Genomic DNA, 12,500 nt, shown 5'->3' with positions numbered 1-12,500 from the left:
ATTTCGAGCACGAGGAAGAAAGAAAAATGGGGGTGGGTGTGTGGGGAGGAGGGGAAGGGGGAGGGGAGTGAGAAGATTACGAAAAGAGACTTGCGGAAGGTGTGACTCCCGATTGTGGTTCGGGATTATATTGTCTTTTTCGTTCTCGTCGAAGCTATAACAATTGTATTGTTTGGCTGAAGGCTAATTCATTGATGGGATGAGAGAGAGAGAGAGAGAGAGAGAGAGAGAGAGAGAGAGAGAGAGAGATTAATGTCTGTCCAATCGTGCCTGGAGGGAACTCAGTTAAGTAAAAAATTAAAAGTAAAAAACTCTTACAATACACTCAGGAGAGAATTAAAAGTAAAAAATAAATACACTCAGGAAAAGCTAATTAACAAGAATACACTCAGAGAAAATATAATGATAACATGGAACTAAATTAAGAACAAAATGAAACTGAGAATACACTCAGGAAAAAGTGAGAGAGAGAGAGAGAGAGAGAGAGAGAGAGAGAGAGAGAGAGAGAGAGAGAGAGAGATTTTAACATCTGTCTAAGGTTACCTGCAAGGAACTAAATTAAGTAACAAAATGAAAGTGAAAAACCCTGAGAATACACTCAGGAAAAATTAATGAAAATAAGAGAGAGAGAGAGAGAGAGAGAGAGAGAGAGAGAGAGGAACGATTAACAACCGTGTAAGAGTGCTGAAAGGAAACCAAAATTAAGAAGCGAAATATCAGTGAAAAACTCTTAGAATACACTCAGGAAAAAATAATGAAAAAAAAAACTGGATAGATATAGAGAAAGAGAAAGAGAGAAGAAGTGAGAGGGAAGAGGTTTTATTTAACGGGTAATAATGCCCTGAACAAACGACCCCCTCGTGTTGTTTTATTTTGCACTGCACACGCCTCGACCTTAATTTCCTTCGCATTTGTTTCCCCTTGATGAATTTTTGTGAGATCGTAAAGGACGCGACGAAACTCCGTCATTTCTGCCACTCGTTCGCGAACGCCCGGCAGAGGGGAGGCGACTGGAACTCGGAGTCTTCCAGGAGGAGAGATGTGCTTTATGGACGTTAATTAGCCATAATTATCATAATGGGGTCTCACTTGATCATCCCTGAGACGTAAAACTGATTGAAGTCCCGGCTCTGGTCTCAGTCAAAGGCGAGAGAGGGACCAAAGGATTGCAAACACTATTTAAGGGTTTGTGTTTTGTAGTCAGTTTAGAATGGCAGGATATATATCTTTGCTATTTTGGGGGAAATTGCTCTTTGTTATCACCGTTTAATGACCAACAAAACGCACATTTTGCCCATGAAGGCTGTGTGTGTGTGTGTGTGCTCGTGTTGCAGTGGTGGTAATGGGAGCTTCCAGACGCTGTCTTAAAGAGAAAAGTGTTGATAGATACTCATACTATATATATATATATATATATATATATATATATATATATATATATATATATATATATATATATATATATATACACACACATATATATACATATATACATATATATATACATACATATATATATGTATGTATATATATATGTATATGTATATATATATATGTGTATGAATGTCTGTATGCATGCGTGTGTGTGTGTGTTTTTACGTGCACCTCTGTGCAACATATATTCTGCATGTGTGCTTGAGAGCTGTATGAAGATTATATTATATATGATATACAATCCTGATACACCTCAGAAACTATAAACAACATATGCGTCTTCATACCTTCCAGAAAGAGCTTTCCAGCAACGACAGTTTTGGGCATTCGAGTCGATCCATTTCGACTCTGGAAAGAGAGAAGAGACTTGTTGGGGGGGGGGATTAGCCCATATATTCCCGGTGGCGTGATGTGCCATGAAAACCCCCTGACTTGTAATTACCAACACACTTTAATTGTGACTCGGCTGACCTGCAAAGCCGCTCTAATTACGGCGATCCTAACGAATTAGTCGGTAATGACCTTGTTTGGAGTTTTTTTTTTTTTTTTTTTTTTTACACGGTTGCGCCACCGGAGAGATCACAGGGCTCTCAGTATTTACCTCCGAACGGTATTTTGATCTGTAGATTTCTCTCTCTCTCTCTCTCTCTCTCTCTCTCTCTCTCTCTCTCTCTCTCTCTCTCTCTCTCTTGTAATCTGTATATGTGTTTTTATATTGAAATGAATCATTTGAGAGGTAGGAGAAAATTAAATTCTCTCTCTCTCTCTCTCTCTCTCTCTCTCTCTCTCTCTCTCTCTCTCTCTCTCTCTCTCTCTACAGAAGCAAATGATGTGAGAACTAGGAGAAAATTATTCTCTCTCTCTCTCTCTCTCTCTCTCTCTCTCTCTCTCTCTCTCTCTTTCTCTCTCTTGTAATCTGTATATATATTCTTTATATTGGAATGAATCATGTGAGAGGTAGGAGAAAATGAAATTCTCTCTCTCTCTCTCTCTCTCTCTCTCTCTCTCTCTCTCTCTCTCTCTCTCTCTCTCTCTCTCTCTCTCTTTACAGAAACAAATGATGGGAGAGGTGGGAGAAAATTATTCTCTGTCTCTGTCTCTCTGTCTCTCTCTCTTTATAGAAACAAATGATGTTAGAACTATGAGAAAATTATTCTCTCTCTCTCTCTCTCTTTATAGAAAAAAATGATCTGAGAACTAAAGGAAAATTATACTCTCTCTCTCTCTCTCTCTCTCTCTCTCTCTCTCTCTCTCTCTCTCTCTCTCTCTCTTTAGTGATGGGAGATTAGGAAAAATTTCTCTATTTCTCTCTCTTTTTAAAGAGTTAAACTCTCTCTCTCTCTCTCTCTCTCTCTTTAAAAAATGATTTGAGAACCATAAGAAAATTATTCTCTCTCTCTCTCTCTCTCTCTCTCTCTCTCTCTCTCTCTCTCTCTCTCTCTCGTTAATTTAAATATTTCCTATTTTCAAGTTTTTAAAGAGTTAAACACAACATTCTCTCTCTCTCTCTCTCTCTCTCTCTCTCTCTCTCTCTCTCTTGTGTATTTAAATTTCCTCATTTTTAATCCTTTAAAAAGGAGCGAAATTCCACGGCCAGCCTTTCACTAAAGGTGAAGCCTGAAAATCGTTCCATTGTTCAGCAGACCCTAAGTAAGGAAAATTGCTTCTACTCTTATTAAGTTTGATATTTATGTTACCTGATTAAAAAGGGTTCGATTCTCGGTATTAGTATGCTGCTCTCTCTCTCTCTCTCTCTCTCTCTCTCTCTCTCTCTCTCTCTCTCTCTCTCTCTCTCTCTGCGTTGATTGGGTGAGAAAATAAAAATAAAAATTTTCGTCTGTAATATCAGAAATAGTGAAATATACTTAAGGAAATATATGCGTGTATGTGCATGTGTGTGTGTGTAAGAGAGAGAGAGAGAGAGAGAGAGAGAGAGAGAGAGAGGAGAGAGACATAATGTCAATGTCAGCTTAGTTCATTGCTCTCTTTGTGCGGTGATAGGAAGGGTTAAGATTTATTTTATATATATGTATATATATATGTATATATATATATATATATATATATATATATATATATATATATATATATATATATATATATATATATATATATATATATATACACACAAACATATATATGTATATATATTTTATATAATGTATATACACATGCATATTTTTACATATGGCTTTTAAATGCGCGAATAGAAGCGATGCCTAAAATCATCACAAATCGCATTGTGTGTGATATTGTTCAACAGAAGATTGAGATCTGATGAAACCTCCGTGTGAAGGATATTTGTCCAGGATATTTGCACGTCATTGCATGCAATGAGGAAGTTTGGTGGGAGAGGGAAAAATGACTTCGAGGCCAAACGAAATTCCTTCGTCTTTATATTCTCTCCCAACAAAGCGGGTCGTGTAAATAAGCCTATTCTTCGTACCCTGTTTCGGAAAGCCAAGGAAGGTCTAGGAAGGAAGGAAGGGAGGGAGGAGAAGTGGGATGATAATGGAGTTCCGGAAAGCCAAGGAAGGTCTAGGAAGGAAGGGAGGAGAAGTGGGATGATAATGGAGTTTCGGAAAGCCAAGGAAGGTCTAGAAGGAGGGAAGGTCTAGGAAGGAAGGGGATGATAAGGAGAAGAGGAGGTGGGATGATAATAGAGTTCCTAGGTAAGGGGGGGTGAAAAGGAAGGGTCTAGGAGGGGAGGGGAAGAGAGGGATGATAAGGGGATGATAAGGTAAAGGAGGATTCGGGGAGGTAGGGTGTGGTTCCAAGGAAGGTCTAGGGGTAAGGGGGGGGAAGGGAAGGAGAAGGAAGGGAGATGGAGGAGGGCAGAAGTGGGATGATAAGGGAGCAAGGAAGTAGAGGAGGTAAAGGAGGATTAGGAGGGAGGTAGGGTGTGGTTCTAGGGAAGAGGGGTAGGGGTAAGGGGTGAAAAGGGGGGAGGGAAGGTGACAAGGAAAAGGAGATGGAGGGAGGGCAGAGAAGTGGAATGATAAGGGAGCAAGGAAGCAGAGGAGGTACAAGAGGATTAGGGGGGAGGTAGGGTGTGGTTCTAGGGAAGATGGGTAGGGGTAAGGGGTGGGAGGGGCGAAAGGGGGAGGGAAGGTGACAAGGAAGAGTAGATGGAGGGAGGGAAGGAGGAAAGTGGGATGGTAAGGGAGTAAGGAAGTAGAGGAGGTAAAGGAGGATTAGGGGGGAGGTAGGGTGTAGTTTTAGGGAAGAGGGGTAGGGGTAAGGGGTTATAGGGGAGGGGAGGGGAGGAGGGGGACAAGGAAATCCAGATATATAAGTCAACATAAAACCTGGTGAAGTGTTGCTAGGTAATGGCTGCCCGGGAGACGAGAAGTGGACGCCAGTAATAACACTAAACATCATAATGTCCCTATTTCTTCCTGGACTCGGACTCTTGCGCGCGCGCACACACACACACACACTCTCTCTCTCTCTCTCTCTCTCTCTCTCTCTCTCTCTCTCTCTCAGGGCCTCCAGGTCCTCCGGAAGCCATAGCCGAGACCCTTACTAAATGCAATAATTCCATCCCGTAGATGATGACCGTAGGCAGCGCGCTTAGCTGCCCATCGGAGGTCTATGGCATCGACGACCTTACGGAGGGCGCCGGGAGATGAGACCATCACGCCCTCGAGGCTTTGGATAAGTGTGTCGTTATCTCTCTTCGTCTCATCTCCGAGATCAGCGATAGACTATGGCGCTGATGGGCGTCTCGTATTTCGGTCTCATTACTCTCATTTTTTTTTTATTTTTAATAATTGATGATTCTTCACTTTTACTAAGAGGTTTTCCACGCTCTCTCTCTCTCTCTCTCTCTCTCTCTCTCTCTCTCTCTCTCTCTCTCTCTCTCACATAAAGCCATGCATCACCCATTTTTGTTTTATTATCAGCGACTTTTAAGCTTTACGAAGAGGATCTCTCTCTCTCTCTCTCTCTCTCTCTCTCTCTCTCTCTCTCTCTCTAACAGGTTTATCATATATATCACTCTTTATTCATATATTTCTATTCATTGTTTTTTAAAACTCTCTCTCTCTCTCTCTCTCTCTCTCTCTCTCTCTCTCTCTCTCTCTCTCTCTCTCTCTCTCTCTCTCTCTCATACGCACAGATTTATAACATATCCCACTCATTATTCAAATATTTCTATGTATGATTTTTTGAAATATCTCTCTCTCTCTCTCTCTCTCTCTCAGATTTATCACATATCTCACTCATTATTCAAATATTTCTATTTATGACTTTATGAAATCTCTCTCTCTCTCTCTCTCTCTCTCTCTCTCTCTCTCTCTCTCTCTCTCTCTCTCTCTCTCTCTCTCTCTCTCTCTCTCAGATTTATCACAAACCTCACTCATTATTCAAATATTTCTATTTATGGTTTTATGAAATATCTCTCTCTCTCTCTCTCTCTCTCTCTCTCTCTCTCTCTCTCTCTCTCTCTCTCTCTCTCTCACACACACACACACACACACACAGATTTACCGCATAACCCACTCATGATTCAAATATTTCTATTTATGATTTTATGAAATCTCTCTCTCTCTCTCTCTCTCTCTCTCTCTCTCTCTCTCTCTCTCTCTCTCTCTCTCTCTCTCTTACCTATTTCTTTTTTCCTGTCTTCCCAAATCCGGACTGATTGGTGGCGGTCTGCCGGTCTTGTTTGATCTGCTTTCAAGACCGTTTTAATTGGATGAAGAGGATGTTATTTGCCGGCACTCTGAAATCTTATTATCGTCGACGTTGCAGCTTTCGTCGATTTATTTATCGAGTGACGTTGTTTATTTCGTAGTTTCCTCGAGGGTGTATCATGATAATGATGGTAATTAAAAAAAGAGAAACGCACTCAGATTGTCTTTCAATTTTAAGTTTTCATAATTTTTATTTTTCAGTATTTTTTTCAGTCAAAAATTTTTTTTCGAGTGGCGTTGTTTATTTCGTAGTTTCCCCGAGGGTGTATCATGATATTGGTAATAATAATTAAAAAAAATAGAAAGCTGTGCTCAAAGTGTCTTTCAATTTTAAGTCTTCACCATTTTTATTTTTCAGTAACAAATTTTTTGTTTCGAATGGCATTGTTCATTTTGTAGTTTCTTCAAGAGTGTATCATGATAATGATGGTAATTAAAAAAAAGAAACGTGCTCAGATTGTCTTTCAATTTTAATTTTTCATCATCTTTATTTTTCAGTATTTTTTTCAGTAAAAAAATTTTTTTCGAATGGCTTTGTTTATTTCGTAGTTTCCTCGAGGGTGTATCACGATAATGATGGTAATAATAATAAAAAAAAAAAAGAAATGCTGTACTCAAAGTGACTTTAAAATTTTAAGTTTTTATCATTTTTATTTTTCAGTATTTTTTTCATTCAATTAAAAAAAAATTTTCGATTGGCGTTGTTTATTTTGTAGTTTCCTCGAGGGTGTATCATGATAACGATGGTAATTAAAAAAAAAAAAAAACGATGTACTCAAAGTGTCTATCAATTTTAAGTTTTCATAATTTTTATTTTTCAGTATTTTTTTCATTGTTAAATTTTTTTTCGAATGGCGTTTTCTTTAGTTTCTTCAAGGGTATATTATGATAATGATAACCAAAGAATACGTTCTCATCAAAGTGTCTTTCAGTTTTAAATTTACGTCCCTTTTTATTTTTCTGTAATATTTTCATTCAGTTTATATTTTTTTCGAATGATCTTTTTTCCTGCAGTTTCCTTAAGGGTATATCACGATAATGATGATAAGGAAAAAACGCTCTGATGAAAGAGTGTTCCATATTATGTTTATTTCCTTTGTTGAATTTTTCAATAATATATATATATTTTTTTATTCTAATTTTTTTGGCGATTATCATTTTCTGTTACTCTTTTTTAAATATAGTTTATCTTTACATTTTTATTTTTTTATTGTTAATAATTGATGATTCTTCACTTTTACTAAGAGGCTTTCCCTGCTCTCTCTCTCTCTCTCTCTCTCTCTCTCTCTCTCTCTCTCTCTCTCTCCAACAAATTTATCATGTACATATCACTCTTTATTCATGTATTTCTATTCATTGTTTTATATTTTTATTGTTCCCTGTTACCTACATTATGTCTGTCAGTCTTTCAGTTGAAGTTTCGTGAAATCCACGATTCTTTCATGAGATTTATAAATATACAATGGTTTACAAAATAGAGGATAATAATTAATGTGGAAATTGTTTTGAGATTATGAATGATTTTTTTTTAAATATAAGGAGATAACTGATGTAATATGATTATTTTAGGTCAGTGAAAAGGAATTCGATGACCGAAATACTTCATATTTTTTATCCCTGGCTAAAAGAAACTATATGATCTATATTAGGGTTCATCCTGTAGGGGCTTAGTGACGTCAGTGTACCTCACATGGTGCACTGTAGGCATTACTTGAGGGTCTTTGCAGCGTCCCCTAGCTGCAACCTCTTTCATTCCTTTTACTGTAACTCCGTTCACATTCTCTTTCTTTCATCTTACTTTCCAACCTCTCCTAACAATTAGTGCATAGTGCAACTGCGAGGTTTTCCTCCTGTTACACCTTTCAAACCTCCTTACTGTCAATTTCCGTTTCAGCGCTGAATGACCTCATAGGTCCCAGCGCTTGGCCTCTGGCCAAAATTCTATATTCTGTTCTATTCTATTCTATATTAGGGTTCCTCCTTGCATCAGTATAAGCTAAACTATGAATGTTTAATTTAAGATCCACAGTTTAATCATATTATAGAAGTCTGAGTGGAAATAAATATACTAGTATATCATTTTGCATTAATTACTGGTGTATATGTAATGCGATAGAGATATTATGAGATGTCAAAAAGGAAATGATCACGCCAGCTTGTAAATGTTATTATACGTGAAATTCCCTTTCCTCCAGTGGATTATCGGCGTTCATTTCATAACTACAATCGTTGCAAGGGAAAGACAGTCTATCATTCCAGAGTATTAAGGTCGCTCTACGTGAGATTCCTTTTCTTTAAGTGGAATGATAAGTATTTGATATCTACTACAAGTGGAAAAGAAAGGTTATTGTCGTTCAAGATTACTAAGATTACTGTACCTGAGATTCCTCGTGTGTGTGTCAGTGTTAATTTGATATCTGTCAGAAATGAGTCATTTTCATGTCTCTCTCACTATTATAGTTCCTTTTGGTCTTAAAGTAGTAATTCTTTATATACCCGTTTGGACTTTATGGACTTTTTTCGTGGTGGGGGCCGCGGCAGGGTGTCACTAACTCGAGATGCAACCGTTTGATTAATCTTGTGTGACATTCACTTCCAGACTGAGGAATTCTCAGCCACCCTCTGTATTTCCTGAATCACTTGACATGACTAGAAGGCGGGACTAATTTTACTTTTGGGGCGACTTTCGTTAACACGTCAGTTTTGTGGGACTGGGATTGTTTTTAAGAAACTCAACTGGCCCTCCTATTCCTAGATTAACCCAGCTATATATTGGCACGGCATCTTGCTTCTAGAGGATCCTGTAATGTCTATTCCTTCGCTCTAGATCTAGATATTCGTAAATGTGGGATTCACACTGACTTGAGTGTTCCGTTCAGTTGTTCAAGATAAGCAAGACTGCCTAGCTTTCCAGCGTCTGAGGGGAAAAAGGTTGGTTATTTTTTTCTTTAAAATCGGCAAATGTGTGGAGAATTCTATTTTGTTTTTCTGGATTGCTCTTTTACATTTTATAAATTAAAGGTGCTTGTTTTCCAGCACGTAGAAAAACTATTTAACAATAGCATTCTTAAAGTTTTACATTGTTCTGCCATAGACCATTATTAAAGAATTAAATTCTGAAAAAGGAAAAATTCTCAGCTTTTATTTTCGTACCCTTCTCGTTCCAATAATTTTTTTAAAGATTTTAATTCATAGAAAAATATTATGTGTTTTTTTATGTACTTTTCACTGTAGCCACTTTCATTGCTGTGCCTCTGCTAAAGGTAGAGGCATAATTGCCAATGGAGTATTTTTATGGAAGAATTTTAAATTTTAAAAAGGAAAAATTCTCGGCTTTTTTCCTCACCCTTCTCATTACAATCTACTCTCATGTATGATCATCCACCAATGCTGTGGCTGGATTAAGGATCCCCCCTTTTCTGCCCATAGGTGTGTAGGGGCGCCGAATCGAGTGGGATTGCAACTCCAGCCCAGCGAAGCGTGACTGGGTCCTCCCATTAGCATCCAATCCCATTTTGGTGGGTTCCAGAAAAAAAAAAAAAGGTTTCATCGCGATCCAAATGCAGTGATGGTGATTGTCGTTTGCCGTTTGCCAAAGAGATGGTTTTAATTTGCCGCGACTCTCTGCAACCTTTTCGAATGGGATGTTCGTGTCTCGCTGCTGCCCACTATGATGAGTCTTGTTGCGCTCTCGTATGTGAGGTCAGACCTTTTTTTTTTCCTGATCGAGTGGGTCCTTTTATGTGTTTTTTTTCAGTGGGAAAGATTAGTATACTCTCTCTCTCTCTCTCTCTCTCTCTCTCTCTCTCTCTCTCTCTCTCTCTCTCTCTCTCTCTCTCTCTCTCTCTCTCTCAAAGCTCTTGATATTTTCCTCTGATAGTGTGGACATATGAAAAGATGAAAAGTTTTAATGCTAACATTCATGGTTCTCTCTCTCTCTCTCTCTCTCTCTCTCTCTCTCTCTCTCTCTCTCTCTCTCTCTCTCTTTTCTCTGATCTCAGTAAGCTCTTGATTTTCTTCTAATAGTGTGCAAAAATGAAATGGTGAAAAGTTTCAAAGCCATCCACCATAAGTATTCTCTCTCTCTCTCTCTCTCTCTCTCTCTCTCTCTCTCTCTCTCAGTAAGCTCTTGATTGTCTTCTAATAGTGTGCATAAATGAAGTGGTGAAAAGTTTCAAAGCCATCCACCATTCAAAGCCACCCACCATAAATATTCTCTCTCTCTCTCTCTCTCTCTCTCTCTCTCTCTCTCTCTCTCTCTCAAAAACCCCAGGTTTTCTGTTTATGTCTCTATGAAAACGGAACTTTAAATTCAACCATCTTGAAATTTCCTGAGGCATTAAAGAAAGAAAGAAAAGCCTTCGTGAACAGCATAAGAGGAATTTGCCCTTCTTTTCATTATCTCTCCTTCATCCTCCCTCTTATCCCTTCCCCCTCCCCCCAAGGTCCCTCCCACAATGCCAACCCCAAATCATCTTCTCTCTCTCTCTCTCTCTCTCTCTCTCTCTCTCTCTCTCTCTCTCTCTCTCTCTCTCTCTCACTCACTATATCATGGTTGACCTGCAGTCATTCACGACTCCAGTCTTCTTCTTCTTCTTCCTCTTCTTCTTCTTCTTCCTCTACTTCTCCTTCTTCTTCCTCTTCTTCTTCTTCTTCTTCTTCTTCTTCTTCTTCTTCTTCTTCTTCTTCTTCTTCTTCTTCTTCTTCATAAGAATTGAGAAATATATAACTCTGCTTAAAGGATGCCTGTCGGGCAAGATTCATGTTGGGGATATGTGGTTTTATCTCTCTCTCTCTCTCTCTCTCTCTCTCTCTCTCTCTCTCTCTCTCTCTCTCTCTCTCTCTCTCTTCTCCTGTATGAGTATGAGATTCGTGCAGAGGTTTCACCTTGTGTTATTTTCGATATCTCTTCAGAAATTTATATATATATATATATATATATATATATATATATATATATATATATATATATATATATATATATATATATTGTATATGATAGAAATGTCGTGTGAGAGGTTGATTAAGGTTGTGAGGAAAATTTCTTACCTTAGAGACATTTTATTTAGAGCGACCATGTTTACAAAGTAATGGGGTGTACCGCAGATGGAGGTATGTTATAGAATTGCATGTATACACATGAATGCATTAGTGTTATATGTATATAATATATATATGTATGCATGTATACATACATATATGTATATAATATATATATATATATATATATATATATATATATATATATATATATATATATATATATATATACACATGCATACATGCTTACATATATGTACATACATACATAATATATATGTATATATATGTATGTATGAATGTATGTATGTATACGCTCGTGAGTGTAATGCATAGTAATTCCATATTTAATAATGCGGGTGGCTTACTTTCTCTCAAATAGCCTATTCAGTAGGAAAGAAAGGCATATAAACTTTCAATCCCGTATCCTTATTGAGAGAAAGCTAGAAATTTCTCCCTAATTACTGTCGTTTTGAACACAGACATTTTACTGAAACTATTCCCTTCACAAAGACCTCATTCAGTGGGAGCAGAGAAACTCATTAGAGTAAATTGAAGAGCATAAACTGAAGTCTTTTGAAACTGGAGTAAATAGATAATTTGATTTTTAATTTAAGAAAATGAGAGAGAGAGAGAGAGAGAGAGAGAGAGAGAGAGAGAGAGAGAGAGAGAGAGAGAGAGAGAGAGAGAGAGAGACTTTCGAACTTAATGAGCACAGTGTTGGTATTGAAGGAAATGCCTTTAGTAAACTAATGTAATTAGGATGATTAAAATATATTGCATTTATATATATATATATATATATATATATATATATATATATATATATATATATATATATATATATATATATATACTATATATATATGTGTGTATATGTACTTATATATATATATATATATATATATATATATATATATATATATATATATATATATATATATATATATATATATATATATATATATATATATATATATATATATATATATATATATATATATATATACTGTATATAATGTTCGTATGTGTGTAACGAAATAAAAAAAGTAGTATTCACTCGTGATTTGTGTAGCACTCTTTGTTCGACCAGTCGACTGCTTAGATAAGATCGCCAAAATCCCTCACTGACATAGGTTAATGCGGAGATCATAATCTTTGGTGACAACAAGCCCTTCTAAAATCTGCTGTGTTGTTTGTGATTTAGCAGACCCTTTGTGTACCACGGTTTTTTTTTTTTTTTTTTTTTTTTTTTTTTTTTCAGGAAACCAAGAAATCGTCTCTTGCCAGAATTTCCCCTCTTGTGTACGAAAGCTGACAAGGTAATTG

At 37.0% G+C, this 12,500-nt stretch overlaps 2 protein-coding genes across 4 annotated transcripts in view; both read left to right on the top strand.

Moving 5' to 3' along the window:
• The window catches only part of LOC136833233 (DBH-like monooxygenase protein 1), a 1,137,248-nt gene that overhangs the window by 83,558 nt on the left and 1,041,190 nt on the right, over positions 1–12,500 (top strand). The gene's annotated exons all lie outside the window — the stretch shown is intronic.
• The window catches only part of LOC136833003 (uncharacterized), a 65,694-nt gene continuing 64,431 nt past the window's right edge, over positions 11,238–12,500 (top strand). Inside the window, exon 1 of the mRNA XM_067094652.1 lies at positions 11,238–11,243. Coding sequence (XP_066950753.1) covers positions 11,238–11,243 — 6 coding nt within the window. The remainder of the gene's footprint in view (positions 11,244–12,500) is intronic.

The sequence above is a fragment of the Macrobrachium rosenbergii genome, chromosome 51 (genome assembly GCF_040412425.1).
Source record: "Macrobrachium rosenbergii isolate ZJJX-2024 chromosome 51, ASM4041242v1, whole genome shotgun sequence".
In the NCBI taxonomy this organism is placed as follows: Eukaryota; Metazoa; Arthropoda; class Malacostraca; order Decapoda; family Palaemonidae; genus Macrobrachium; species Macrobrachium rosenbergii.
The sequence above is the reverse complement of the archived record's forward strand: the minus strand, read 5'-3'. Positions and strand labels throughout refer to the sequence as shown.